The sequence below is a fragment of the Pipistrellus kuhlii genome, unplaced genomic scaffold (assembly GCF_014108245.1).
Source record: "Pipistrellus kuhlii isolate mPipKuh1 unplaced genomic scaffold, mPipKuh1.p scaffold_m20_p_4, whole genome shotgun sequence".
Taxonomy (NCBI): Eukaryota; Metazoa; Chordata; class Mammalia; order Chiroptera; family Vespertilionidae; genus Pipistrellus; species Pipistrellus kuhlii.
In genome coordinates, this window is record NW_023425540.1 from 71,372,037 (window position 1) to 71,399,344 (window position 27,308).

Sequence of the window (27,308 nt, forward strand, 5' to 3'; positions counted from 1 at the left end):
GGCTCAAGCAAATGTCCCATTGGAAATGTGTGAGAGATCCAATTTCTTTGCACTCTGCCAGTATTTTGCATTTTAGCCATTCTAAGAAATGTTTAGTGCTATCTCCTCAATTTGCATTTCCCTAAGACTAATGATGTTGAACATTTTATATCTTATATATAAAATGGCTGTTGATATATTTTACCCATATTCTAATTGTTTTTCGGGGTTTTGTTTGCTTTTTACTACTGACTTTTTAAAAATATATTCTAGTTATACCTCCCACTTTAATCTTTTTCAAAGTTGTTTTGGCTATTCTAGTTCATTTGCCTTTCCATCCTATATAATAAAAGCCTAATATGCTAAGGGTCCAACCATTTGTTTGACCATTTGACCAACTGCTATGACGTGCACTGACCACCAGGGGGCAGATGCTTTAACCAGTAGGTTAGCTTGCTGCTGGGGCTGATTGATTGGACTAGGCAAGATGGGCTTGACATGCCCTACAGCCCTCCTACGGTCCTTCCCCAGCCCAATCGTGTACTGGTGGGGTCCCTTGGCCTGGTTTGTGCCTTCTTGCAATCCGAAACCCCTTGGGGGATGTCCAAGAGCCAGTTTCAGCCCCATCCCTGCAGACCAGGCCAAGGGACCACAATGGTACACAAATCCATGCATCAGGCACCTAGTATATATAGAATAAGTTTGCCAATATCAACAAAATATCTTGCTAAGATTTTGATAGAAATTACATCAAATCTATAGATTTGGGAAAAGTTGACATCTTTACTTCATTAAGTCTTTCAGTACATGAGTATGATGTATCTCTCCATTTATTTATATCTTTTTTATTAGCATTTTATAGTTTTCAGTACACAAATCCTGTTGGATTTATACTTTATACCTACATATTTAATGTTTTGAATGCTTGTAAATGTTATGTTTTAAATTTCAGTTTCCAAATGTTCATTGTTAGCATGTTAAAATATAATTTTTATATGTTATCTTGTATCATGAGAACGTGTTTATTAGTTTTAGGTTTTTTATTTAATTGTTGATTTTTTAGGGTCTTTTTGTAGACAATCATGTCATCTGAAAATAGGAATGTTTTATTTCTTCCAATCTGTTTTCTTTCTCTTTCCTTTTCTTTCCTTGTTGCACTGGTTAGGACTTCCAGTACTATATTGAACAGAGCGGTGAGAGCAGAAATCTTTGCCTTGTGCTCAGTGGTAAGAGGAAAGCACTCTGCCTTTCACCAGTAAGCAGAGATTTTACTTATCTATAGTAAATAATATAGATAATTTTTTTATCTATAAAAAAAATAGCTGTAGATATTTTGTAGGTACTCTTTACTGAGTTGAAGAAGATACTATGTATGCCAAGTTTGATGAGAGTTTTTATCATGAATGTGTGTTGAATTCTGGCAAATGGTTTTCTATGTTGGATGATAAGATCATGTGGATTTTCTTCTTCAGCCTGTTAATATAGTGGATTATACTGTTAGATTTTCTTAATATGAAAGGACCTTTAAAATTTTGGAATTAACCCTACTTGGTTAGAGTGCAAAATTGTTTTTATGTAGCTGGATTCAATTTGCTGCTATTTTGCATCTGTGTTTATGAGGAATATTGGTCTCTAGTCTTCGTCTGATTTTGGTGTCGTGGTAATACTGGTCTCAAAATATATGGTAGGAAGTGCTCCTTCTATTTTCTGAAGATTGTGTATAATTGATATTAATATTTCTTTAAATATGAGTAGAATTCTCTAGTGGAACTATCTTGGTCTAGAGATTTTTTTAAGAGTGTGAAGTAAGAGTGGACAAAGCAGGTCTGTTTCCCTTATTTATCATTTATCTCTGTGTCCATGGCGATGACCCTTGGTCAAACTCTGAGAACTAAACTTTTTGGAATATTCACATAGCAACGGGTAAGATGTTATTTTCTATGCCCAAAGCAGTGGGTCAAGATAAACCAGGTTGTCAGCATGTCTAAAGTAAACAAAGATTCATGATGTGCACCTGGTGCCTGGTTTGGGGCCAGGCTTGGTCACCAGCTGGTATGTAGTCAGCTCTCTCTAAAAACTTTGGACTCCAAGACTCAAGTAGGATTTCCTGGAAAGGACATCTCACATATGTCCATGCAGTTTGCATGTGGAGAAGATGTATCTGTGCTCTCCCTGAAGAGAGATAAGAAAATGTACATTTGACCCTTCCTACCTTTGCCCATGAATATCCTTCTCCTGCTCTTCCTGCATTGAGTGCTTGATGTAATAAATCTTAAGTGTAACTTTATGTGGAGTCCTATGAGTCCTTCCAGTGAATGTGGGCCACTGAAACAAGACATTTTTATTTTTTATTTTTTATGTATTGGTTTGAGAGAGAGAGAGAGAGAGAGAGAGAGAGAGAGAGAGAGAGAGAGAGAGAGAGAGAGAGAGAGAGAGAGAGATCAATTTGTTTTTCCACTTATTTGTGCTTTCATTGGTTGATTCTTGTGTTTGCCCTGACCAGTGATCAAATCTACAACCTTGGCGTTTCAGGACAACACTCTTACCAATTGAGCTACCTGGCCAGGAAGTTGTTTTTTAAACGATAAATGTAAGCCTTGGATGGCTGGCTTAGTTGGTTGGCACATCATATAATGCACCAAAAGGTGTTATGTTCAATTCCTGGTCAGTGTACTTACAAGAATCAACTAATGAAAAGAAATAAAAAAAAGAATCAACCAATGAAATGGACAAGAGTGTAGTGATTGCAGGGGTGGAGAGGAATGGGTGGAGGTGGAAGAGGGTATAGAGAGGATAAAAGGTGATGGAACAAATTAAATTAAAAAAATAATCAAGCAATGAAGGCATAAATAAGTGGAACAACATGTCTTTCTCTCTCTCTCTCTCTCTCTCTCTCTCTCTCTCTCTCTCTCGTTGTCAAATCTTCTCAGGCTCCTCTTGGATGTGACAGTTTCTCAGATTGTCCTTGTTTTTGATGACCCTGGCAGTTAAGAAGTCAGGTATTTTGTAGCATTTCTCTCAATTGGTATTTGTCTGATGTTTTCCTCATGATTAGACTGGAGTTACAGGTTTTGGGGACAAAGACCACAGAGGTAAAGTGCCACTGTTGTCATATCATATCAAGGGTACATACTATCAACATGACTTATGGTTATTGATGTTGACCTTGATCACCTGGCTGAGGCAGTGTTTTTCAGGCTTCTCCTTTATCAAGTCCCTCTTCTCCCTCACCTCCCCCCCCAATTCTATACTACAGACTTTGGAAGTTACTATGCACAGTCAAATAACCTTTTTAACACATCAGATCTTGCTTTCCTTTTACAAATTTTGACATATTGGAGGCATTAATTATTACTGGGTTCATATTTTCATTTTAACAAACATTTCATTTTAACGCTCATTATGCCAACATAAAGCATCTACACAGCAAAGAAAAGATGAACAAAAGACATGATTGAGAGACTAGTTCTCATAATACTTTCATGCACTCAAAACTAATGTCTTAAGATCTAAATACCAAAATAGTTATTTTTAGGAAAAACCTAGAGTCAGATACAGTAACAATATCAAGGGAAATACTCTGATTCAAGAAAATTTCTCAGAAAAAAATAGGATCATTTCAGTTTTCTTTGAAAAGCATATTTTAAAAAGAGACTTGGTTCTTAAGCATATTTCCTCATGACTCTCCTAAATTCCAAAAGGAAAGCACAACTGTTAATGTTATATTTGTCTCTTGTCATAGACAGGGCTATTTTCAGACTAGACAGAACTACAGAATGGTTTGTGCTTTGTATAGATTTAACAGTACAAGGATGTCTGTAAAATACTCATCTTGAGTACACATATATCAGTGCAATAGAACTTGAAGCATAATGTTAACCTTTTATATGACTATATAAAGATCACCAGAAATTTTGTTTTTGCTCTTATGATGTGTTTATTAATTTGTTTGATGCTGAATTTATGGATAAGAGGCAAAACAAGTTTTTACAAAATAGTTCCTGAAATACATTGTAGAGAAAAGGGATGACTGTTTAAAAATGAAGATATTGTTATAATGCTATTTATGTTAAGGAACCTTTGTGCAACCCCTGACATCACAGTAAACATGATACCTTGTGATGAGGTTACATTATTCTCCTTTCATCCTTTTTCACTTTATTGAATGTGTTGATCATACACACAGCTGATCACAGTGACCTAACTCCTCTCAAAGATGGTTCAGTCTCTGAGGCATTCTCAGCAGCTCCAACTTATCCACCTTCTTCTCATCATGAGCACTCTGAAAAGGAAGAGTAACGAAAGGAGTAACCTTACCAGATATTAAAACAACTCATAAAAAAGTTAGTAATTATGTATTGGAGAAGATATAGATAAGTGGACTAGTAATTAAAAAAAAAAAAAGACCCAAATTCAAATGGGAACTTAACACATGATAAAGGCAGCATTTCAAAATAGTTGGGAAAAGATAGTTACTCACTAGGTAGTGGCCAGAGGTGATGGGACGGGGAGGCTAGATCTATTTACATCATATTAAGTTCCACTTGGATCCAAGATCTTAACATACAGAAATGAAACCATGAAAATGCTGTTAGAAAGGATTCACATTTTAACAGTTCTGGGATAGAAAAAATATAAATATGATACAAAATTAAGAAGCCATAAAATAGAAACATACTAACCTCATTTTAAAACACACCAAAATAGATAAACCACAGAGAATTTAACAATTATCTACCAAAAACCTAAAAATAAAATAAACACACACACACACACACACACACACACACACATACACACACACAAATTCAAGAGACAAATGACAAACTTGGAAGGCTATCTGTAACACATTGGACACACAAAGGGCAGATATCTTCAATAAACACAGAAATGCTGTTTATTCTGTATTACAGTAGTCATATTGGAGAGAACATCTTTGTTATGAATACAGGCAACTTTCCTTGGGGCTCCCATCCTAACATTCATCTTGGAGAGAATCCCTGTTTGTGGGAGGCATCCGTTAGCAACAGCACCACATGCCATCAGCTGGTTCACATGTAATAGACACTCCTCAAACGCAATAAATGCAAACACTTTCATGAAAGTAAAGCTTATTGAATGTCAGAGAATTCACACTAGAGAAAAACCATATGCCCATAATGGAAGTAAAAATATTTTTAGATAGTGCTCAGCACTAATAAGACATCTAGGATTTCATGGCAGAGAGGGACCCTGGGAGCATAATGGATAAGGAAGAGCCTTCAATCAGAGTTCCATCCTTAGACAATGTCAGCTGGTTCACTTTGGACTTAAAGCAGTTGTATGTGATGAATATGGAACACTGTCTAGGGGAGGCATGGAATGCATTGAACATCAGATCACTTGTCCTAGAGAGAAGTCTGTGAGCATAATCAATGTGGAAAATCATTTGGGGACAACATAGCCCTCTCTCATCTTTGGAGAATTCACAGGAAACACACACTCATAAAGACTGTAGGAGGGTGTTGAGTCAGTAATCAGGCGAATTCATTCTGGAGAAAAAGCTTGATTATGGAGAATGAGGAAAAGCCTTTAGTTCTTTCCTTTACTGATTTTCAGAGAAACTGTAGTGATATATGGGGAAACTTGGGGGGAATTCAGGGTTTATTAAGTATCACATGAAAGCATTAATTGCAGTAAGTAGGGATTTAAACTTTTTGCTTCCTCCACCCCAACCAAAGCTTTCATTCCTTTCTCAGATGATCTCATAGGATTTTGACTTTAATGTCTTATCAACTGACTGCTTTCTCTCCTCCCACCTTAATTCCTTATGTCAGACTAGGATTTTAAGGTTTCCAAAAGAGAGAGCGGGGCGGATGAGAAAAAAGGAGGAGGAGGAGGGAGAGGAAGAGGAGGAGGAGGGGGAAGAGGAGGAGAAGGGGGAGGAGGGGGGGAGGACGGAGGAGGAGACAAAGAATAAAGAATGTGGGGGGGAAATGTGGGGAGTACCCATACATAGATGGCTACCATTCAGAGCACCTTATTCCTAAGAGGATCTAAAATGTCATTAAGGCCGAAACCACTTTGGCTCAGTGAATAGAGCGTTGGCCTGCAGACTGAAAGGTCCCAGGTTCGATTCTGGTCAAGGGCATGTACCTTGGTTGCGGGCACATCCCCAGTGGGGGTGTGTGCAGGAGGCAGCTGGTTGATGTTTCTCTCTCATTGATGTTTCTAGTTCTTGATCCCTCTCCCTTCCTCTCTGTATATATAAAAAAAAATCAATAAAATATATTAAAATAAATAAATAAAATGTCATTAAGGGTGGCTGGAAATAACTAAAAGGCCTAGTATTCCACCAGTTTAGTTCCAGCTGTTGTAAACTACTTGGAACTCATAAAATCCTGCTGTGGACACTAGCCTCCTTCTCCAGAAGTTATCCAATCCACCCACCATTTGCCCACATCAGCTTACTGCCTGGATGGAGCATTGTGCTTACTGCCAATTCACCTGTGCCTCCAGTCCCTTCCTCCTACAGTCACCTGTGCCTCCAGTCCCTTCCTCCTCCTAGTCACCTGTGCCTCCAGTCCCTTCCTCCTACACTCACTTGTGCCTCCAGTCCCTTCCTCCTACAGTCACCTGTGCCTCCAGTCCCTTCCTCCTTCAACAGCCTTCCCTTCACTATCCATTTCAATCTCCTGTGCCTGTTTCCACAATTTCTTAGTCAATTTGGTCTTACCATAGTCATTAGAAGAGTGATTTGAGAGAGTGTCCTGGAGACTCCCTGCAAATGACATTCCAAGACCAGAGCACAAAACCCAGGGACCTGCTGTCCACCTGTCCATGAACGTGTAAGCCTTGGTAAGCAGGTGCAGAGGCAGCTGGCAAGGACCCTCCCTTTCGTTCTCTTCTTAATGCTCAACGACGGGCTCACAGCTTCACCAGATTCAAAGTCCAGCTGCCCAGCAGCAGCCTTGGGTCCCTAGGAGATGCAGTTTCACAGGCAGTACTGGCACTGGGAAGCAGCTCTGATATTCCACCAAGAACATTCTAACTTACTGGCTCTTAAAGAACGGTAGTAGAGCCCTGGCTGGGGTTTCTCAGTGGCCAATGCACTGAAGGGTCAAGGGCATGTGCCAGGGTTGCGGGTTCACTCTCTGCCTCCAGTTGTGGCAGGTATGGGAGGCAATTAGCCATTGTGCAAGGAGACAGCACAGAAGTTTCTCAGAGATGGGGGCGGCGGGGGCGGGGGGGAGCTTGTGACAGTCTCATTTCCTATGGTGTTATCACAGTGTGAAGCCAGGATCAAGGGTGTGCTGTCAATGCAAACCTCAGCTTCCTGCCAGAGTAGGACTGTGGGGTCATCCTGGGAGGACTGCTTCTCTTCAGAGGCCAGGATCTGGGGACTTAATGCTGAGAAAGACGTCATCTTGGGAAACCAGACTTTAAGCCCAAACCTGGCTCTGCTGGCACAATGCACGTGGCCAAACATGTGGACGGAATTCTGGCAGAATATCAAAGAGCTCATAGAGCAGAGAAAATCTTTGAATATTATGAATAGAGAAAATTTCCACTCATCTCCTAATTCACACTAGAGAACAGCCTATGAATAGCAGCAGTGCAGGAAAATCCTCAGAGGGAGGGAGGGATGGAGGGAGGGAGGGAGCAGCTGTCGGAGAGGGTACAATCACAGGGCCGGCGCAGCACAGATGGAGCAGGACCCACGTCAGAGCCCCATCTTTAGCGTCTCAGACAGGAGAAAACTCCTCAATGAGTGGAGTGACGCACCGAGAAAGCACAGCCTCACCCGCAGCACATCAGCCATTCTGGAGCTACAGCTTTCCGATGGAACGGATTGGGGGTGGCGATCATCTGAGGCGAAATCAGCCCTTATTCATCCCCGGAAAAGTCTGTTATGAATGATGAGGGTTATGAATGATGGAGCTCAGGAAACACGGGAGACCACGCAGGGCCCAAAGATGACTGTTAGAGGGGCCTCATAAGAGAAAACACGATGCAAGGGCAAATCTAGAACACGGTTTTATTGGAACTTGTACTTTCAGTACCAGACATGACAGAGACTTTGGCTACAGGGAAAGCATACGTCCCGAGGACGACACAGAGGTGCACATGTAACCGCGGGGACTACTCTGTGCAGGAGAGAAACTGGGCTCTGTAATTCTTAGCAGTTTCCTTTCTGTGGGGCTACCATGCCTCTTTCTTCTCTTTCTTCAGCAAAGTCTTGGCCTTGGGTCTGCACATGTGCGTCATCTCTTACTGGTGGTGTCAGGTGGGCCGGAGACCACTTGCCCAGCAACAGGCTGGTGACTACCCTTACGTTCTGGCCACTGGCAAGCATGCCCCAGGGGAATGCCGCTGTGACTGGCTGGCCCATTCATTTATTCGTTCATTCTACAAGTACCTTTTAAGTACCTGCTCTGATCTCCACCTGGCACTATTATCTATGCCAAAGAACAAGGACAGGGAAGGAGGTCTCAGCAGCAAATGGCATGGCAACTTCAGGGAAAAGAGAGGGGAATCAGGAAAATAGTAGCATCTTCGAGTGTCTGTGTCCCAAGGTTTCAGGTTGGAGGGGGCTTAGGAGAGAGCATTGGGGAGGGAAGGAGAAGAAACTCTGATCTGTCTGCCACGTGTCAGGCCCAAATATGATTTCTCAGAGCAATCCTGCAAGCCTGGCACCCATAACCTCCCTTTGTAAATAAGGTAAGGCACACGCACAGCCAGTAAGTGGCAGAGCTTTCCTTGAAGCTAGATCTGTTCACTCCAAACCCCACTGTCTCCCAACAATCACCAGGGAGAGAACTAGTCCTTCAGCACCACTGTTCTCTGGGGATGTTTCCAGAGATTCCGGGGCCAATAAGAGGCCCGTGGTGAACTGGGAGGGTGAGGGGATGGAAAGAGAGAAGCAGGCTGGCTTTTTTTTTTTTTTTTTTTTTTTTTTTTTAACGTCTTATTTATTTTAATCTTTGCCCGAGAATGTTTTTCCATTGATTTTTAGAGAGAGTGGAAGAGAAAGGGAAAGGCAGAGAGATCAATGTCAGAGAAACACAGTGATTGGTTGCCTCCTGCACATGCTCAACCAGGGCCCCGGCCTGGGAGGAGCCTTCAACCTTGGTACGTGCCCTTGACGGGAATTGAACCCAGGACCCTTTGGTGTATAAACCGATGCTCTATCCACTGAGCCAAACTAGCTAGGGTTAGGCTGGCTTTTGAAGACTCTACTTCAAGGAATTGGAAAAGGCACACTCATTCACTCCTCCATCCATTTCCTAAATCTTTGTTGAGCCCTATGGAGTGCCAGGCACTGTGCTCCAGTGCTGGCAATGTGAGTGAATAAGCCTGGCATGGTCCCTGCCCTCATAGAACTTCCGTTCTCGGAGGCAGCCGTCTAGCAGGCCCTGCCCTTCTGCCTTTCTCTCAGGTGCTCATCTTTTTCATCACAGTAACAGCCTGCTGACCTGGCCACACGGGTGGGCCTGTTAGGCACTTGGAGAGCTGTCTCTGTCCCACATGCTAAGCACAGGGGAGAATCACATACCCCAGGTCCACAGGCTGAGAGTGACTTCTGGGAGGAAGATGTCACTAAGACCTGGAAGAATAAGTTCCAGCCGGGTGTGTGCTGAGAAGCACCTTCCAGAGAGAAACACGCTAGGAGGTGTGCTAGGGACGGAGCAGAGTGAAAGGGGCTGGAGGACAGCCAGTGCCGTGTTTGTGAGGAGCACAGAATAGGGGGTGGAGTGAGGAGAAGAGGGACCCAGTCAACAATGGCCCTTAAACTGGGCCCTAAGAACAATGAGGACTGTGAAAAATGTTGGGTTTGGAAGATTACCCCATCAGGTTTGTAGTTTATCCCCTCATTCAGAAGCCCAAGGCTGCAACAGTGAGGAGAGAGCTGATCAAGGATCTGTTAAATTGGTGCAGATGTGGTTACAGAGTGAGAATGTGAGTTCCGTCTTTTTTTCCTCATGAACCAAGGTTCCCAAGAGATGCAGTGAACAGAATTACTATAGGTGGCCTCAAGAGCTGAAGGAGAGTTCATGGTTCCCCAGAAATTTTGGGATAGTTGTGCATGAGCAGACATCCCCCTCTTGTGGCCGAAAGAAGTATTGCTGTTGTGTTCACAAACAGTCCTGCAGGAACCTTGGTTCTCCCTGTGAAAGCCAGGTGAGAAAGGAAGTTGGGGCTGCAAGTAGCTGTGGGACCAGGGGGTTCCCATTTTTTTTTTTTAATGTGAATATATATATGTACACACACACACACACACTGAATATACACACACACACTGAGTGGCCAGATTATTATGATTTGGCCACTCAGTGTATGTGTATGTTGGTGTGTGTGTACTCGTACATTTTTTTTTCATATTTTTAAAGTTTCTGTTATAGACATGGATTACCTTTGTTAAAAAAAAAAAAAAAAAAAAAAAAAAGAGAGAGAGAGAGGAAAGGTATCACGTCACAAACCTGGTTGGTTACAAAGCCACGAAGAGAGGGTCTGTTTTGGGGGACCAGACTTCCTGAAGGATGCCTTACCCACTCTCTCGAGCCATGTCCTTCCTTCCCTTTCAGATCACACCCCAGCCTGTCCTGCCCATGGTCTTGGCGGTCCCTTTCTCTCATGTGTTTACCTTTTACTCATGAAAGTAACACCTTCCTGACCTAGTCACACCGGTGGGCCTGACAGCGGTTCTGGGGGATCTGGAAGTCTGTTCTACACTGGAGAGTTCTAGCCTGTGTGGCTCTCATGCTGAACCAGGGCCAGGCCTGCCGCATGTGCTGCATCTTTGGGGCCTTTGCCTGGATAGCTTTTCTGATTTTGAACAAGGGGCTCACCTGGCCTGCAGGTTTTGTCACTCTCGTCACCTTCACAGATTGTGTTTCTCCTGCTTGAAACTCTTCAAACTCTTCTCATGAGTGGGGAAGTGCTTGACCTGCCCTCTGGAAGGTTCCCTGATGCTGGTCTAATGTACTGGAACATTCTGAGCTGTATTCCAGCACTGGTGCCTGCAAAATTTCACTGAATCTGCAAGAGCTACTGGCGGAACTTCTTCCAGCAAGTTCCTGGTCTGAGCTGAACTCCTTGCCCTCAGTCCTGAGGTCACCAACTGAAATGATACACAGAGCAAAGTAAAAAGCTATTTAAATAAAATCCATGCCCATCATAGGGGATCGATTACATAAATAATGGCATGTGATATAGCAATAAAAATGAGGTTGTAAAATAATAAATGATCCTTCATTTTTAAAAAAGGTATAAATACTATGCATGTAGTAAGATTTTAAATTGCTTTTATTCTTTTTTAAAAAATATATTTTTATTTTATATTGATTTCAAAGAGAAAGGGAGGGGGGAGAGAGATAGAAACATCAATGATGAGAATCATTGATTGGCTGCCTCCTGCATGCCCTGTGGATCGAGTCCAAAAGCCAGGCATATGCCCTGACCAGGAATTGAACCATGACCTCCTGGTTCACTAAACCACATCGGCTGGGCTACTTTCATTTTCTTTTTAGCCATATTTGTATTTCCTATAATGAGCATGTATTACTTTTATAAGAAAATGTCTCAAATTATTATTTTACACACTTGGAGAGTGGATGAGGAAGAAGCAGGGGACCAAAATGGTAGTGGTGTGACAGGAGGGGAAATCTGAGAAGTCTGGAAGAGTAAGTTGAGTTCTCCCGGCCACACAGGAGAGGATGTTGCTAAGGAAGGCAGCTAAGAAAGTTGCTCCAAGGTGCCAAGGTTAATGACCTCCAGAGTGAAGTCCTGGGTATCCCTTGGGGGGTGGCAGAGGATGCAGGCTTGAAGTAAACTCCAAGAAGAGGTAAAAAGGAAGGGGCCCAGGTAGAGGAAAGAAAGCAGGATTGAAGGTGTGGTCCTGTGTTGGTTAAAGAACTCATACACATCTTAAACAATAATTTAAAAATAATTTTATACGTAAGCACTTTGTAGGTTACACTTCTCATTTGCTTTCTCCTCTATTACTTTGATGCTCGCAGATGAGGAAACAGAGGTTCGGAGAAGTTAAAGAACTTGCCCAAGGTCACACAGTACACAGTGGAGCCAGGACCTAAATCCAGTTGGTTCCAGTGTTCATTTTGCTGAGTTACGATACTCAGCTTTCTTTCATGACCATGGGCAGTGACGGTGAATAAGGGCGTGAGGCCAAGGAGGGCATTACATCGAACACTGACTGATTAGAACAGATGCTGGTCTCATGTGCAGATCCAGAGGCAGGGGCCTGGATCCTCCTATCGGACCCAGTGAGAAGCATTAGATGCTGGACCTCAGAGAGGTCCTGAGGGTTGGGGGAGGGGCAGGTAGTAGGAGGGGAGTTACTGGGGTGGCCAAGGTGGCTATTAGGGGACACAGCAGAAACCTGATTAACAACTAGTCCAGAAGCATTTCAGTACTTTAACAACCCATCCATCTGTTCTGGTGGGCACCAGGTTAAGTGTCATCCCTGCCTCTGGCCTCCCCTGGTTTTAAGTCCCAGAGATCCAACAGAGACAGGAGACAGAGGCTCCAGAAGCTGTCCAACGTGTTGCTTATTTCAGTGGGGGGAGCTGAAATAAGGACACAGAACAGGAAGAGACTGATGTTCTCCCTGAGGTAGGAGTCCATGGGCACCTACAAATTTGTGAAGTCAACTTTTTTTTTTAAACTATTAATTTTTATTCAAATTCATCATATCATTGATTGGCTTTCTGGGAAAAATTTTTATCCCCACAGGTTGGATCAGGACACTTCCTCTGGGGACCTAGTCCTCTTCTCCAGGCTGGGAGCCCCAGGGCATCTGCTGCCCCTCTGGGTCTCTGGCCCAGCCCTGTGGGCACACAGCCCTCAAGGACACAGTCAAGCAGTGCTTGGGAGAAATGAGCCGTTTGGGCATTGCTCTGAGGTGGGGAAAGTGTGCACCTGCCCCATGAGTGCCTGCTGGCTGGTGGCTTTCAGCACGCCCACTCCCATAAATGCTTTGTGCTTTGCCACTGCAGGTCCCACAGCACAACCCACAGGGTCCTTAAAAGTCATCATCATCACAGATGTCAAGGTACACGTCGAAAGCCTCTCTGTTGCAGTTCCCATCAGGAGTGAAGACGTATTTGTGAAAGGTCCCGTCTACACAGATGGCAATGACAGAGTTGACATTCTTAGAAGTGTTGCGACCGAAGGCGCAGATGCAGGCTGACTCAGCGGGCACTGTGAAACTCGCCAGGCTCCACTGAGAGTCCACGTACTGTCCAATCATAGGCCCGACTCTGCCCACCCGAGCAAGCGCCGAGCGGCGGTTGAGGCGGGGATCCTTGAGGGCAAAGATGTGGACCGTGCCCTTGTCACTGGAGGCGCACAGGAAGGAGGAGTCGTGGCTGAAGCTGATGCAGTAGAGGGTGGCAGGGCCGGTGCCTCGGCGCAGCTCCACCAGCTTCTCCTTGGACTGCGTGTCAGTAAGGCGGATGAGGGTGCCCTTCTGGGAGGCCGAGGCCGCCACGGTGCCCGGCGGGTTCAGGGACACACAGGCCACGTCGCTCTGATGGGCGTTGATGGTAAATGGCGCGGACGAAGTGCCTGGCTTTGCGCTCGCCAGGTCCACGAGCTGCAGACTCCCGCGCTTGTGTCCTGGGAACACCAGCAGCTGTCTCTCCAGGCTGGGGCAGAGGTCGCAGAGCCCCTTCGGGTTGTCCCGGGTGTCGAACTCAAACAGCTTCCGGGGACTGCCAGGGAAGGAGTACACATAGATGCGGTTCCTCAGCACAACCACAATTTTGTCGTGTCGCATGCGCACAGCCAGCACTGCCTTGGGGAAGGCGAACTCCAGCACCAGCTTATCCTTGGAGTCCTTGCCCTCCCGGGCATCATCCCAGACCAGCACTGACCTCTCGGAGAACTTGGGACTGTCACCGCCGCCCACCAGGGCCAGCAGGTTGGAGCGGTTCAGCATCTCCACCAGGCCCACGCTGCCCACCTGCTCGTGGTCCAGGTGTCCCTTCTCCATCAACGGCTCCATGTTGTAGATGCGGACGCCCGTCTCCATGGCACAGCTAAAGCAGCTTTGGTCTTGGTTGAAACGCAGGCTGGTCACCCCTCGAAGTGGTTGCTGAGTCATGACTCAGGATTGCTTCCCTGACCTCCGCTCCCGTCTCCCGATCCTAGGCCCAGGTCTGGGTGCTGCCTGGCACAGCTTTCTGACCTCGTGAAGTCAACTCTTGGTTCCTTGTGCTTATGCCAAGATCCGAGGACACCACCGATCTAAAGCAGCAGCCTCCTAGTGGTGTTTCTTGGCTTTGCAATGAGTGTGCATTGTCCTGCTACAAAGGCGTGCTAAGTTCTGAGAACTTAGAGCAAACAGAACTGTGAGGCACTGACTCCTCTCACTTGTGCAGGGGAAGATTAAGTTTCAGGTAAACTTCTCATGAGCTTCTTTATGTTTAGGCACTTTCTGAAAACCATAAAATCCATTAAAAAAATTAAAAACCTGATTATAGAAAATTTGAGTCCCATTAAAGAGGATACAATAATACAATGAACTTTCACATATCCATCACAGTTTCCATAGCTCAAGGCCCCTTATTTCCTGCCATTCTTGTTTCTTCCACGTCCCATCACACTTCCTGTGTGTGTGTAGTACTTTAAAGCAAACCCCACACAGTATACAAAGTATATATTTTTTTCCTGATAGATAACTCAGTATGTAGCTCTAGGAGTTAAGAAAATTACACTTGAAAAAAAATATTTTTTTGGTTCTCACCTGAGGATATTTTTCCATTGATTTTTTTAAAGAAAGAGTGGAAGGGAGAGGCAGAGGCAGAGAGAGAGAGAAACATCTATTGATTGTCTCCTGCACGTGCCCTGAGCAAGGGCCAGGGATCAAGTCTGCAAGGGAGGTAGTGCCCTTGACCAGAACAGAACCTGGGACCCTTTAGTGAGAGGGCTGAGGCTCTACCCACTGAGTCAAACCTGCCAGGGCTACACTTGAACTTAAAAAAAAAAAAAATGTATGATAGTAGAGAGAATAGTTTAGTGATCTCCCCGTACCTATTTCCACCTCCAATAATTATTAACACCTGACTAATCTTACCCTTCCTCCCGGGTATTTTTCAAGCAAATCTCAAAACATCAAAACCATATAGTCTGCAGTATGTGTTCCTAAAACTATTTTCCTTTTTAATGCGCAAACCCATGGCATTACCCCAACTAAAAATTTAAAACAAATCCTTAATATCATCAATGTTCACATTTTTCTCATTTTTAAAAAATTCACAATTTTATGGTGGTTAGAATCATGATCCAAATAAGGTCTACACATTGCATTTGGTTGATTAGTCTCTTAGTCTACAGGTCCACTTCCCCTTAAATTACTTTTGTCTTGAAACTTGAACTATTTCAGTTGTTTGTTCTTAGAACAAAAAGACACTTAAATGCTCGAGCTTCTGTCCTGTGATCCACTCTGTGCTTTGTGCTGGAAATACAGGCGCGAGCGGACAACCAGGGCCTGACTCTCTCTGGGCAATTCCTCCCTCTCTCTCGGCCTAGTCCGCCATGTAACAGGTGGATGGGGGCTGGATGCTCTCTACTAAAGGCCCCTCTCTGACCCACCTGGACCCCCTCTCATCACTGTGATCCACGCCGAGCATATTCCCTGGAACTCTCCCCTGGACCCATCCGAGCGGGGCCAGCGCACGAACGACACTCCGCCTCTCCCGGAGGCCGTCTACCTGCCTAGGTGCTCGGAAGCCCAGGTAACGGCAGCGGAGCCTGCCCCAAAGGCCGGGAAATCTCACCACCCGCTGGGCGAGGAGGCTGCGGTCCGCTCTGACCGCGGAGGCGAGCGGTAACGGTAGCGGCTCGGACCTCCGGGGCGCGGGCCCGACCCCGCCCAACCGCTATCCCCGGAGTCCCCTGCGGAGGGCCGTTAGCCACGAGCTCGCGGCTCTGTGTCCCGGGCCAGCAGGTGACCGTGCGCAGGAAGCACCCCCTCTTTCTATTTCCCCCCCCCCCCCAACCCCAAGAAACACTCGGCTGGGCGGGGGCTCCGGACTACATTTCCAGGAGACTCCGGACACAGCACACTTCCGGTCGTGCGGCAAAAATAAAAATAAAAAAGGTAACTTGAATTGCCACAGAGACAAATCCCCGGGTATTTGGGCTTCTGAAGCCCTTGAACGGAGGGGCGGAGACAGAGAGAGGGATGAAGTAGGGAAGGAGAATGGGCTGTAAAGTTGGGCTGTAAAGCAACATTAAAGAGCACAACCCCTTCTGTTTACCTTGTTTCCACGGACGCTCTCGGTTCGCACGAACATCGCACAGGCCTCTGGGTAATGCAGGCGGCGTTGCCTTAAGGACTATGGGAAATGTAGTCACTGATTAACTCGCATTGTACTACCATTATGGAGACTTACAGCTGAACTTTGAAATATATTGCGGAATTCTCTTTTAAAATACCACAATTTTATTTCTATTTCCGTTTAGAAAAGAAATCCTTGTTGTTTTCACAATATCCAAACTAAATCCATTGTGCTCACTTAGGCCTGAGCATTTATTTGCAGGTAACTGACACGTCTGACTATGGCTTTGCACCAGGCCCGCATTCTGTCCTGAGCGGCAGCGCAAAGTCACTGCTACGATACAGGTGAAATTCTTTCACTAGCACAGTCCGTATAACGCCCAGGTCTGTATTAATCACGAGGGGTAACCTCTTTACCAGGATATTACTAGAATCTGTTGCCAAGGGAGTAACAGGAAAATGCACCTGCGATAAGCCAGGTTTGCTGAGCAAAGGGGATAAAATCCTTTCGTCTTGTCCACCCTAACAAGTTTTACCTTCCTGACATTTACAGAATCCGTGCCTTTCTCTTCATGCCAACACCCTGTGCTGTATTTCAGACACTGCATTTCCTGATCAACCTGTTTTCAGTTTTGTTCCCTTAAGTTTGTTCTCCACTCTGCCACCAAAGTAATTGTCACTGCTCTGCTTAAGGCTCTTCATTGGCTAACATAATCAAGTTCATACTCCTTGGTTGGCATGTGTATTTGACCTTAACTACTGTCTCCTGTTTGTCTTCATATACATAAGAACCATCCTTTAGGTCAGCGTTTTTTCAACTGGTGTGCTGCAAGAATTTTTAAAACATGCATTACCTATCTAGTCAGAGGCATTGACCTCTTTTCCCTTAGATTGTAAAAAAAGAAAAATACAACGGCCAATACATCAATAGCCATCCACTGTGAATGAATTAAAACTACACTACTATTTTTTTTTGTCAGATCAGCAAAAAGTATACTTTGGTGTGCCACATAATTTTAGTAATTAATTTATGTGTCTCATGAGATGAAAAAGATTGAAAATGGCTGTTCTGCAGCATGAATGGACCCGGAGAGCATTATGTTAAGTGAAATAAGCCAGGCATTGACAGAAAAATACCACACGATCTCACTCATTTATGGAAAATAAAGAACATTATAACCTGATGAACAAAAAGATAGATACAGAGGAAGTAAAGCACCGAAGAGACTATCAAATTACAGCAGGAAGGCTGGGGAGTGTTGGGGAGCGGGGAAAGAGATCAACCAAAGGATTGATATAAGCACAATCAATGGACACAAGACACTGAGGGGGGTGGGATGAGGGCATGCAACAGGAGGTAAGGGAGGCTGGGGGAAGATCAATGGGGGGAAAAAGGAGATATATGTACTACTATATGTAATAATTTAAACAATTAAAAAAATCACTGCTCTATATGGTTCTTCATCTCATGTAATTGATGCTTTAAAGCTATTGTCACTATTTTTGAAAAATTCAGGGCACAAATACATGCCTTTAACAGATGCACCCAAAAACGGGTAATAAATTCCAAATGTAGTTAGATTTGCAAAGTATTCTCTAAAAGCACTCGAAATAGGTTTCTATAAGTAGAGACCAAGTTCCTCATACTCTGATAAAATTAGAACTTCATTCCGCTGAACAAAATATTTTATTACATGATAAGGTTAACTCACACCTAGTGTTTTCTAGGCCTTGTAAAGTCACACAAAAGATTAAAAATAATAGTTATTGTATAAAGTACTTATTACAAAACTCCAGTAAGACTATAAATGTAAAATAGATGAGTGATTTTAACACAATATTTGAAATGTCTATGGTCTATAATTATGATCCAAAGAGCAGTAAATGTTGAATCATACTGAGGCTTTAGAGAAGGGAGGCATTCTCCTCCTCCTCCTTATTTTATTTTTTTTTTGCTGGCTGCTTGTTGTTTATTTTCCCTTGGTGCAAGACACATGTTTACAGGGTGTTAGGAAGGCTCACGTGTGGCTTAAGTAGTAAAGAGCAGGGCTCTGTCAACTTCCTTTTTGGTGCTTTGCTATTTTGACACTAAAGAACCCAATTGCTTCTGTTTGCTGCAGCCTGCCTTGTCTATGGGGGGCGGTTAGGACAGAGGAGGAGGGTGGTGAGAGGAGCTCAAAGGAGCCTAGAGCCTCTGGAAGTCTGGTGGCTGGTGGCAGCCACTCAGGGTGGGGGCCCAGCACTGGCTCTGTCGGACTGGCCGTCAGGCTGCTTCCTCCTGGCTTTCCCGAGCCAAGCCAAAGGTGATCATGCTGCGTGAGGCCGGAGGAGATCCTGCACGTCCTGGGGACTCCAACGCCGTGGCTGTGAACGGGAGTGGGGCCGTACTTTTAAAGCTATCAAAAAGCCTAGATAGGAATGAACTGCAGAGAGCAGAAAGATAGATGAGGTGTGCACACATCAAAGCATTAAAAACTTTCCCTTTGAAGTGGGAATACTTGGAATACACACAATTTCCACTGGCTTTTAACATAGGTAGGAAGAATGGCCGGTATCATAAATGTAGAAAATGTAAATGATAAAGCAGTTACGAAGTCATATAAGAAATATGTTATCTATTCTTAACATTCAAAAGCAGAATTTCCTCCCTCTTTATTTATTTTTTGTTTGTTTTGGTGTTTAAAATGTGAAATCATTCATTTCTTGCTCAAGGAGATAGTTCATTTGTTGAGAAAGCATCAGCCAAGGCCAGAATATGTAATTCTCGTTAATCAAGTAAGGGAGGCTGAAGTCAAGATTGAGAAGAGCCACAGTGCAGAGTATTTTGTTTTTTTAAAAAAATAATTTTTTAATTATTCTGCTGAATATTTTATTTTTTAATTACTTATTTATTTTATTTTTATTTTGGAGAGGGAGAGATAGAATCATCAATGATGAGAGAGACTCATTGATCATCTGCCTTCTGCATGCTCCCCCCTCCCCCCCTACACACACACTGAGCACTGAGCCTGCAACCTGGGCAAGCACTCTTGAATGGAGTCAAACCTGGGACCCTTCAGTCGACAGGCCAATGCTCTATCCACTGAGCCAAACCAGCTAGGGCCAGAATAATTTTCTTAAGGTACAAACGCAATCATCTTTTCAATAAGTATCAGAAATACTGTTTTTGTATTAACTCCTGTCCTCAGTTACTACAAAGCTTTACTCTTTGCTATAACAATTTAGCATACCCTACTGATGTAAGATATCCTACTGACATAACCTACCCTGCTGATATTGTCTTCTGGTGTTCCCCAGAAAGTATAATGATCTCTAGGAGCTTTCCTGAACAATTTTGAGATATGAGCATTCAAGTTGCAATGTAAGTGAATAAGTCATGCTTCACTTAACTACAGATAGAATTCCAGAATACTACTTGGTCATTTGATTGGTTCCAACAAATATGTCGTCCCATGCACCAAAAGGCCACTGGTTAAATTCCTGGTCAGGGCATATGCCCAGGTCATGGGTTCCATTCCCTGTTGGGCATGTGCCAGAGGCAACTGATTGATGTTGATGTTTCTCTCTTTAAAAAAATTTTTTATTGGCTTCAGAGAGGAAGGGAGAGGGAGGGAGAGAGAGATAGAAACACCAATGATGAGAGAGAATCATTGATCAGCTGCCTCCTGCACACCCCACACTGGGGATTGAGCCTGCAACCTGGCATGTGCCCTGACTGGGAATGTAACCATGACCTCCTGGTTCATAGGCTGGCATTTAACCACTGAGCCACGCAGGCTGGATGTTACTCTCTTATATTGATGTTTGTCTCTCTCTTCCTTTCTAAAAATCAATAAAAACGTTCTAAAATATAATAAAATAAAATAAACTTTTTTCTCAATTCAGGGTTGTACTCTGGCCATTATCAGCAATGAAAGCTGTTGGGTTAATTTTTCTATTGAGCTTTGGAATAATCATTAAAGATCAGATAAAAATAATTTATTTTTCTTTCTGAGCTTGTATTTACAGTAAGCTGAGCGTGGAGAATGAATTGGACAGGTCAGCAATGCCAAGAGATAAAGTGATCCTGCCATACATATACAAAGAAAGCTGGGATGGATGGAGGACACACATGGCTCTCAGAAATGTGCACGGCCAGCCCCAGTGGGAATGAGGCCAACTCAGCCTGGGGATGACTGGTTCCATGGGTCCCATGCTACAAGCCTTACCAAGTCTTACAGTTGGCTGGAGACGGCCAGTAGGGTGCCCATTGACATCTTGACAGAGATCAGGGAGGGAACCCAAGGACCTGCCCTTAGAACAGCTGCCCCACCCCAACAAGGGCACAAACACTGTCCAGACACTAATACCACATTAGGGAGAACGTAGAGGAAGTGGATTGTAATATCTTGAATAAATTAAATATTTATTAGAGACTGAGCTAACCCGAAAACCTTTAAATTGCAAGAGATGGAGATACAGTGGATTCTTACTATATTCTATAAAGTAATCACGAACACTGGAATAGCAAATACCAAAGCATTGCTCCTGGGGGGATACTGGGTTAGGTAAAGACAGAGAACAGATGGAATGATTCAACTCCTTGGGTGCCTGGTACCTTCGGGCAGGTGAGGAATATTTCTCAGAGGGCCACAGGGAGGAAGTATCAGCGGCCAGGTAAGATTTCAGATCTGCATGGGGAAAGAAGCTGACCTCATTCGGGATGTGGGAGAGTCCAAAGGAAGGCTAGTTAGGTAATAATTGACATCTCCTCCCGGTCTCTGCTCTCAGACACTGAGTTGATTATGCTTTTTAAATACTTTATGAATTCCATCCGGATCTCTTCAGGGTCATCCTCTAGATTCGAGTGCACCAGCTTCAGCTTGTTCAAGGGTGGTGCTTAAAAAGAAAATAAGGTAAATTAGGCAGGAACTTTTACTGAGGGCCATTTCTTGTTCCAAATGACCTGAGTCTCACAGAAGCCAACTTGTTTAACTTTCTCAAGTCCAAAAATAAAGTGTCTTGCTTGACATAATTTAACACAAGAAGGTTTCGCCACACTGCCACTGACAATAGGACGACAACTCTCAAGCCACTGCCAGGTCCTCTTTGTTCTTGTACCAGAAAGGAAGACACTGCCGAGTACTGGCAGTCATTTTCTATGGTCACAATGTCACTTCTGTAATGGTATGTGTCACATGCAAATTGGAGTTTTTCTTGAGAAAAGGCCAGCCAGGAAAAAGTGACAGGTGAGTGGCTAAAGCCAGATGTTTCCGCTCTTGTTAACTACCTGCTTTTATTTATTTTTTAAAAATGTATTTTTATTGATTTCAGAGAGGAAGGGAGAGGGAGAAAGAGAGATTGAAAAACATCAATGATGAGATAGAATCATTGATCGGCTGCCTCTTGCATGCCCCACACTGGGGATCGAGTCTACAACCCGCAAGTGCCCTGACCGGGAACCTCCTGGTTCATAGGCTGATGCTCAACCACTGAGCTATGCCAGCCGGGCTCTATCTGCTTTTAAAGTGTCTATATCCTGGCCTGGTTGGAATGGCAGATCTTCCAATCTGGTCATTCTGGTTTACCTGATGAGGAAAACAAACGCCTAGGACAGCGGTCACCCACCGTCCGGACCTCACGGACCACCGGCGTTGGCGACGCCCCAGGTGCTCACTAACACACACAGCTGCTGCTTTCAAACACACAGAGCAATATACAGACGCCCAGTACACGGAAGACAAAAGCAGAAAGGAGAACTGCAGTCTTCTTACATAAAGACAGGCTTCCTTTATCACTTCCAGAACCTGGTTTGTGATGTGCAATTAACAGACACTGAGTGTCCTGTAAGAACTGCTGCTGAACAAAACAGGAATACCACATCTCGATTTCCTTCAGGTGGCTCGGGATGTCAGCGTTGAAGATGATCACCACGCCGTGAGAGTCCTTCATCAGGGCTGGCCAGCAGGACTCGAACCTGCAAGGCCGCAAAGGGTGACAGTGAATGTTAGGTAGTTCTGGTTTCTAAGAATGGACTTTAAAAATAATATCTTGCTATTGATAATTGATGGATGACTTCCTTACTACTGACAATTAATAGATGACTTCTCATTGTATTAAAACCTAATCACTAAAATTTTAAGAGCAATGCATGTCACCAAACAACTGACCAAGCATGCTAGGAAGTATGCTAGGCCAAGGTGCCTGGCTGGCAGGTGATTTTTGAACCCTCTTAAAGGAGACGTACTTTGGATCGCCGCCACAATCCCATAGCTCAAATTCACACGCTGTGCCTTTGTTGTTGCTGGTGACGTGTGGATTCTCAAACTCCAGGATCCTAGAAGCAGAAACAGCAGCAGCATCTCTACTTAGGAAATATTATACTTTTGGAATGCCACCAGCACCCCGAGTAGAGGGTGGGTGATGGACAGGGTCTCTCTGGGACACAGATACCTCAGGGCTCACCTCACTCCTTGAGTTGGGTTGTATTCCGTGATGTCAGAAGATTCTGTCAGGAAGTTGGCCAAAACGGTTTTTCCACTCTGTGAAAATGAAGATGATAAAAAAATCTTTTCTGAAGATCAGGAAAGCAAACTATAAATGAGCCCTCCATTAGCTGGCTTGGGACCAGGTGAGATGGCGTGTAGGCCACAGCCACTCTGGGGCCGCCAGGGTAGAGGGCTCTCACTAACTTGCTGTGCGTGGTGGGCACAGTGCTCTGGGTCCCGGGGGCTCTGCCACTGGGTGGCTTTACCCACAGGGATTTCCCCAGCTGGTTCTCAGTGAACTTATTTAAACACAGAAGCGAAATCATTAATGTGAACTTCTCCTCACTTGCCCCTCCCCACATCTTCAAGAAAAACCACAGTTTGTCAACGCTCATTATGGAGCCACAAGGGCCCAGAAAGGGGAAGGAAGTCCCTCAAGGTCACTGAGAAGTTCCAAGGCAGAGCTGGGCCTGGCTGGCCATGCCACCCTCCCAGGTAGGACTGTTTCTAGTTCTAGATAATACATTCTTATTTAAAAATATACAAATATACTTTTATGATGTTTTATATATCAGTGTAGCTATATACATATTTAAAGGTACATTAAGTTATATGTTAACTTAGAAATACTGTTTTATTCCATTCTTGCATTTCATGAGTTTATGGGGACGGGTTCTTATGGGAAAATGAAGAAATTGCCTGTTAGGCCCACAAGGTGTTTTTCAGTGTCTACCTTGTATCAGGAGCTGTTGAATAAATTAGAAAAAGAGGAGCCCTGGCAAGTGTGGCTCAGTTGGTTGAAGCATCGTTCTGAACACCAGAAGGTGGTAGGTTTGATTCCTGGTTAGGGTACAAACCGAGATTGTGGTTTGATCCCTGGTCAGGGTGCATCTGGGAGGCAATCAGTTGATGTTTCTCTCTCATATCAATGTTTGAAGGGAAAGAGAAATGTATATGCACAAATATATTCAGCTGTTGAAGCTGGGTGATGGGTACTAGGAGTTCATAGTTCTTTCTCCCTTTTATAAATTTGAGAATTTCCATTAAAATATAACTGTGCTTGTTTTGCTTTTCATAAATCTCTGCATATCGTTACTTGTCGATTTCACTTAATAATTTATGTCCTGGAGAGTTCTCCACATCAGGACAGACAGACTTGCCTTGTTTTGTTTAACTGCTGCAGACTTCCAGAGTAAGAATGTGCTTTAGTTTATTTAGACATTCTCTTACTGATGGCGCCTAGGATGTTTCCAGCTTTTCAATACTGAACATGACCCATGGGGAACATGGACAAGTATTCAGCTACTGTAGATTCTGAAAAATGTAAATGCAGCTCTAAAAGGCACATTTTAAATTTTAATAATTTTATCATCAGAAAAGCTGTTTTATCAATTTATTGCTCCATCAACAGAATCCTAGAGCGTTCATATTCCTGCAAGCATCCGAACCCTGGGTGCTATCAATTTTCTAAACTTTTCTCATCCAATCTGACCGGTAAATGAATGTCTTCTTTTTGTTTTAAATTGTGTACCTGTGACTGTGAAGTGGGGCATCTTCTCACACTTATTAGTCAGTTGTATTTCTTGTGTACAGAGCTTTTGCTCAGTTTTCTATTGAGTTCTCTCTCTCTCTCTTTTTTACTGTTATTTACTTTCCTTGTGAACTACCTATTAATTCTTTTTTTGGATTTATTTTGCAAATACTTAAGTACAGAATGTCTGTTGTACAGAATGTACTTGTGAAGACTTTCCCTATCTGAAGATTTAAAACGTATCTATTCATCTACAACAGTGTTTTCCAAGTGTTGTCCCTGGGCCAACAGCATCAATAAAATTCCCATTTATTTACTATTCCCACACTGGTTTGTTTCCCTCCCCCCTCCCCCCTCCACACACACACGTTTAGCTTTAGTCCATTTGAATTTTACTTTTTGTGTATAGTGTGAAGTACACACATAGATTTAATCCCCACTATCACCACCAAACATATATTAATAGCTAATTGTTCCAAGACCATGTCATAGTCCAATCTCTCCTCCTCGTTTTATCTCGTCCCACAGTCATATTCATTAGGGACAGCCTAGAATGTAAAGTGGGACCTAGATTCTGGTCCCATAACGCCCCTCACTAGCTTGGGCCTTCAGGCCTCAGTGACACAGTGTCAGAGTCTGGAGACGCAGAGTTTCCGGTGAGGCTAGCGGCGCACACCAGGGTGGGCGCGGTGGGACCGGATTCCCACTTCTTGGGGGGCCCCCGCTCCCGGCGCCCCCCCGCCTCCGCTCGCCGCCCCCGAAGCTGCCCCCGGCCCCGGCCTCACCTCGCAGGGCCCCACGAAAAGGATCTTGGCCTTCAGCATCCCGGCCCGCCGACAGCAGGCCCACCCGAGCCCACTCCAGCGATGTCTGAGACCGCGACCGCACTGGTGTCAGAACGGAGCGGAAGTCGCCGCGCTGATTGGCTGCCTTCGTCTCCATGGAGACGGGGAGCGGCCCGCAGGGGCCGACGGGAGTGGGCGGGTTGCGGCAGCGGAGGCACCGGGAGAGGGAAAGTGGGAAACAAAAACCCGGATCCAGACTCTTTTGAGCGGGGAGAACGTAGAGCTCACGGGTCTGGCCTCCGTCTTTGTAGGGAGGGTGCGTTTTGCGGAGCCTCGATCTGGTATTTCTCGCTGTAACTCTGGCCGCTCCAGCGGGGCGGCGCTGGGTAGGAACCAGCCCTCTGACGCCTGGATCACTCTGGCAGGAAACTGGCTGCACTGAGAGCGGATTTATGAGACCCTGGCACAGCCTGGAAGAGGTCAAGGAAAAGAGGTTCTGGTTTCTGTAAAGGGACTCATCACTCACCCTCATTTGGGTGATCTGGAGGAAACCATAAGGATAACGTCCTGGCGTGTTCATTGTCAGTGCAGGTGTCTGGACGCACTGCTCCTAAGTCTAGTCACTAGGTCTGTCTTAAATGACAGACCCAGTCCAGAATTTCGGGTGAGGCCATGAAATTAAGCATCCATGTGCCAAGAGTGCCGATAGGAGATATGCTAGTCCAAAAAAGTGCTGACGTGATAAAAGAAAAAAGAAAAAACTAAAATAAACCCAATCTTTACTTTTGGTAGGCTAGTTATATAGTCTCTGCATTACAAAGAACTGAGTGAACTGTAAGGAAAAGTCTGCTTCAGTATCAAGATGATGCCATGAGTAGATTGATTGGTTAAATATATAACTTCTGAATGCCTTCTTTACAGCAGGCACTCTTCCAGGTACTAGGAGTGTTTCTGTACCTCTTGAACCTACCATTCCAGTAGAGTAGATGGATATTAAGTAAATCAGTAACATTCTCCCAAGTAGAGACAATTTTAGGTAGTGGTAAGTGTTATGAATAAAAATAAACCACTAAAGAGTTAGAGTGTGAAAGCCAATTTTGGATGGAATGGTTAAGACAAGATCTTAGTGCAGAGGTGACATTAAAGCAGAAAGCAGAATTAAGGGAGGGCTCAGACAAACGATGTGAGAGGTCTGAGGAATAGCTTTCCAAGCAGAACAGCGAAAGCAAAAATCCCGAGGTGGGAATGAACGTGGCATGTTGCAAGGTTAGCACAGAGGGCCCATGAGATGGGTGCAGGACGCATAAGGGAGAGTGCAGGAGGGGGTGCTGTTGGAGAGATCATGTAAGATGTTGGGGATTTATTCTTTTTAAAAATATATATATTTTATTGATTTTTTTATAGAGAGGAAAGGAGAGGGATAGAGAGTTAGAAACATCAATGCGAGAAAATCATCAATCAGCTGCCTCTTGCACACCTCCTACTACAGATGTGCCCACAACCAAGGTACATACCCTTGACTGAAATTGAACTTGGGACCCTTCAGTCCACAGGCCGATGCTCTATCCACTGAGCCAAACCAGTCAGGGCTGAAGTAGTTTTATAATAATGGCTAAATATGATCATGTACTTGCTTTCTTTTGGTGCAATCTTTTTCCTTTGGCTTCTTTACTTCATCCATGACCTCTTCCCTTCCCTTCTTATAACTTGAAGTTTTTGTTCCAGGGAAGAGACAGATAATGAGTAAACCCCCAACAGGGAGTCCACGCTGACAATCTTGAATGCATCCTTCAATATTTTTCTTTTTTAAAAAAATATTTATTGTTGAAAGTATTACATATGTCCTTTTTTCTCCCCTCCCATTGACCCCTTCCAGCCTGCTCCTGCCCACCCTCCTCCTTCCCCTCCTCAGGACTTCACTACTCTATCATCTGTGTAATATTTTTTTCTCTATACCTCTTATAGATCCCAATTCTACATAGCTCTATAGACAAACAGATCGGTAACAGCTGCCAAAACGTGACTCTTCTGATTTTGGCTGAGGCTTTAAAGGCTCACAAAACATGGTAAGTGTCTTCCAGATTCTAGTCCATTTCTATAGACCTTAGCACATCACCTGGAACTTATCAAAGCATCCCGAAGTGGAAGATGGAGAGGGAGAATTTCTTTGGAGAGTATGCTGTTCGCTCACCTTGGGTCAACTGAGAGATGAGGCTTCAGAGAACCTTTGGCCCCTGAAATTTGGGCAGCATGAGGATAAGCTT

The 27,308-nt window shown here is 44.3% G+C and overlaps 2 protein-coding genes across 3 annotated transcripts; both read right to left on the reverse strand.

Annotated features, from left to right (window-relative positions):
* Nucleotides 1-12,643: 12,643 nt before the first annotated feature.
* LOC118703387 (WD repeat domain phosphoinositide-interacting protein 4-like) lies at nt 12,644-16,320 on the reverse strand. Of its 2 annotated transcripts, none has more exons than XM_045571156.1 (2): nt 16,242-16,320; nt 12,644-14,416 (listed from the first exon to the last, which is right to left on the reverse strand). In XM_045571156.1, exon 2 carries the CDS (start codon nt 14,081-14,083, stop codon nt 13,001-13,003), a length of 1,083 nt encoding a protein of 360 aa, XP_045427112.1. In that variant the 5' UTR covers nt 14,084-14,416; nt 16,242-16,320; the 3' UTR covers nt 12,644-13,000. The 2 variants fall into 2 exon arrangements, with proteins under 2 accessions (XP_045427112.1, XP_036266205.1); XM_036410312.2 differs by lacking the exon at nt 16,242-16,320 and adding an exon at nt 15,574-15,952.
* A 4,325-nt stretch (nt 16,321-20,645) lies between these two features.
* On the reverse strand, nt 20,646-25,202 carry IFT22 (intraflagellar transport 22). The gene is made up of 5 exons (XM_036410320.2): nt 25,045-25,202; nt 22,706-22,782; nt 22,488-22,577; nt 22,015-22,217; nt 20,646-21,139 (listed from the first exon to the last, which is right to left on the reverse strand). The coding sequence occupies exons 1-5, from the start codon at nt 25,081-25,083 to the stop codon at nt 20,991-20,993; spliced, it is 558 nt and encodes a 185-aa protein (XP_036266213.1). The 5' UTR covers nt 25,084-25,202; the 3' UTR covers nt 20,646-20,990.
* Nucleotides 25,203-27,308: the final 2,106 nt, after the last annotated feature.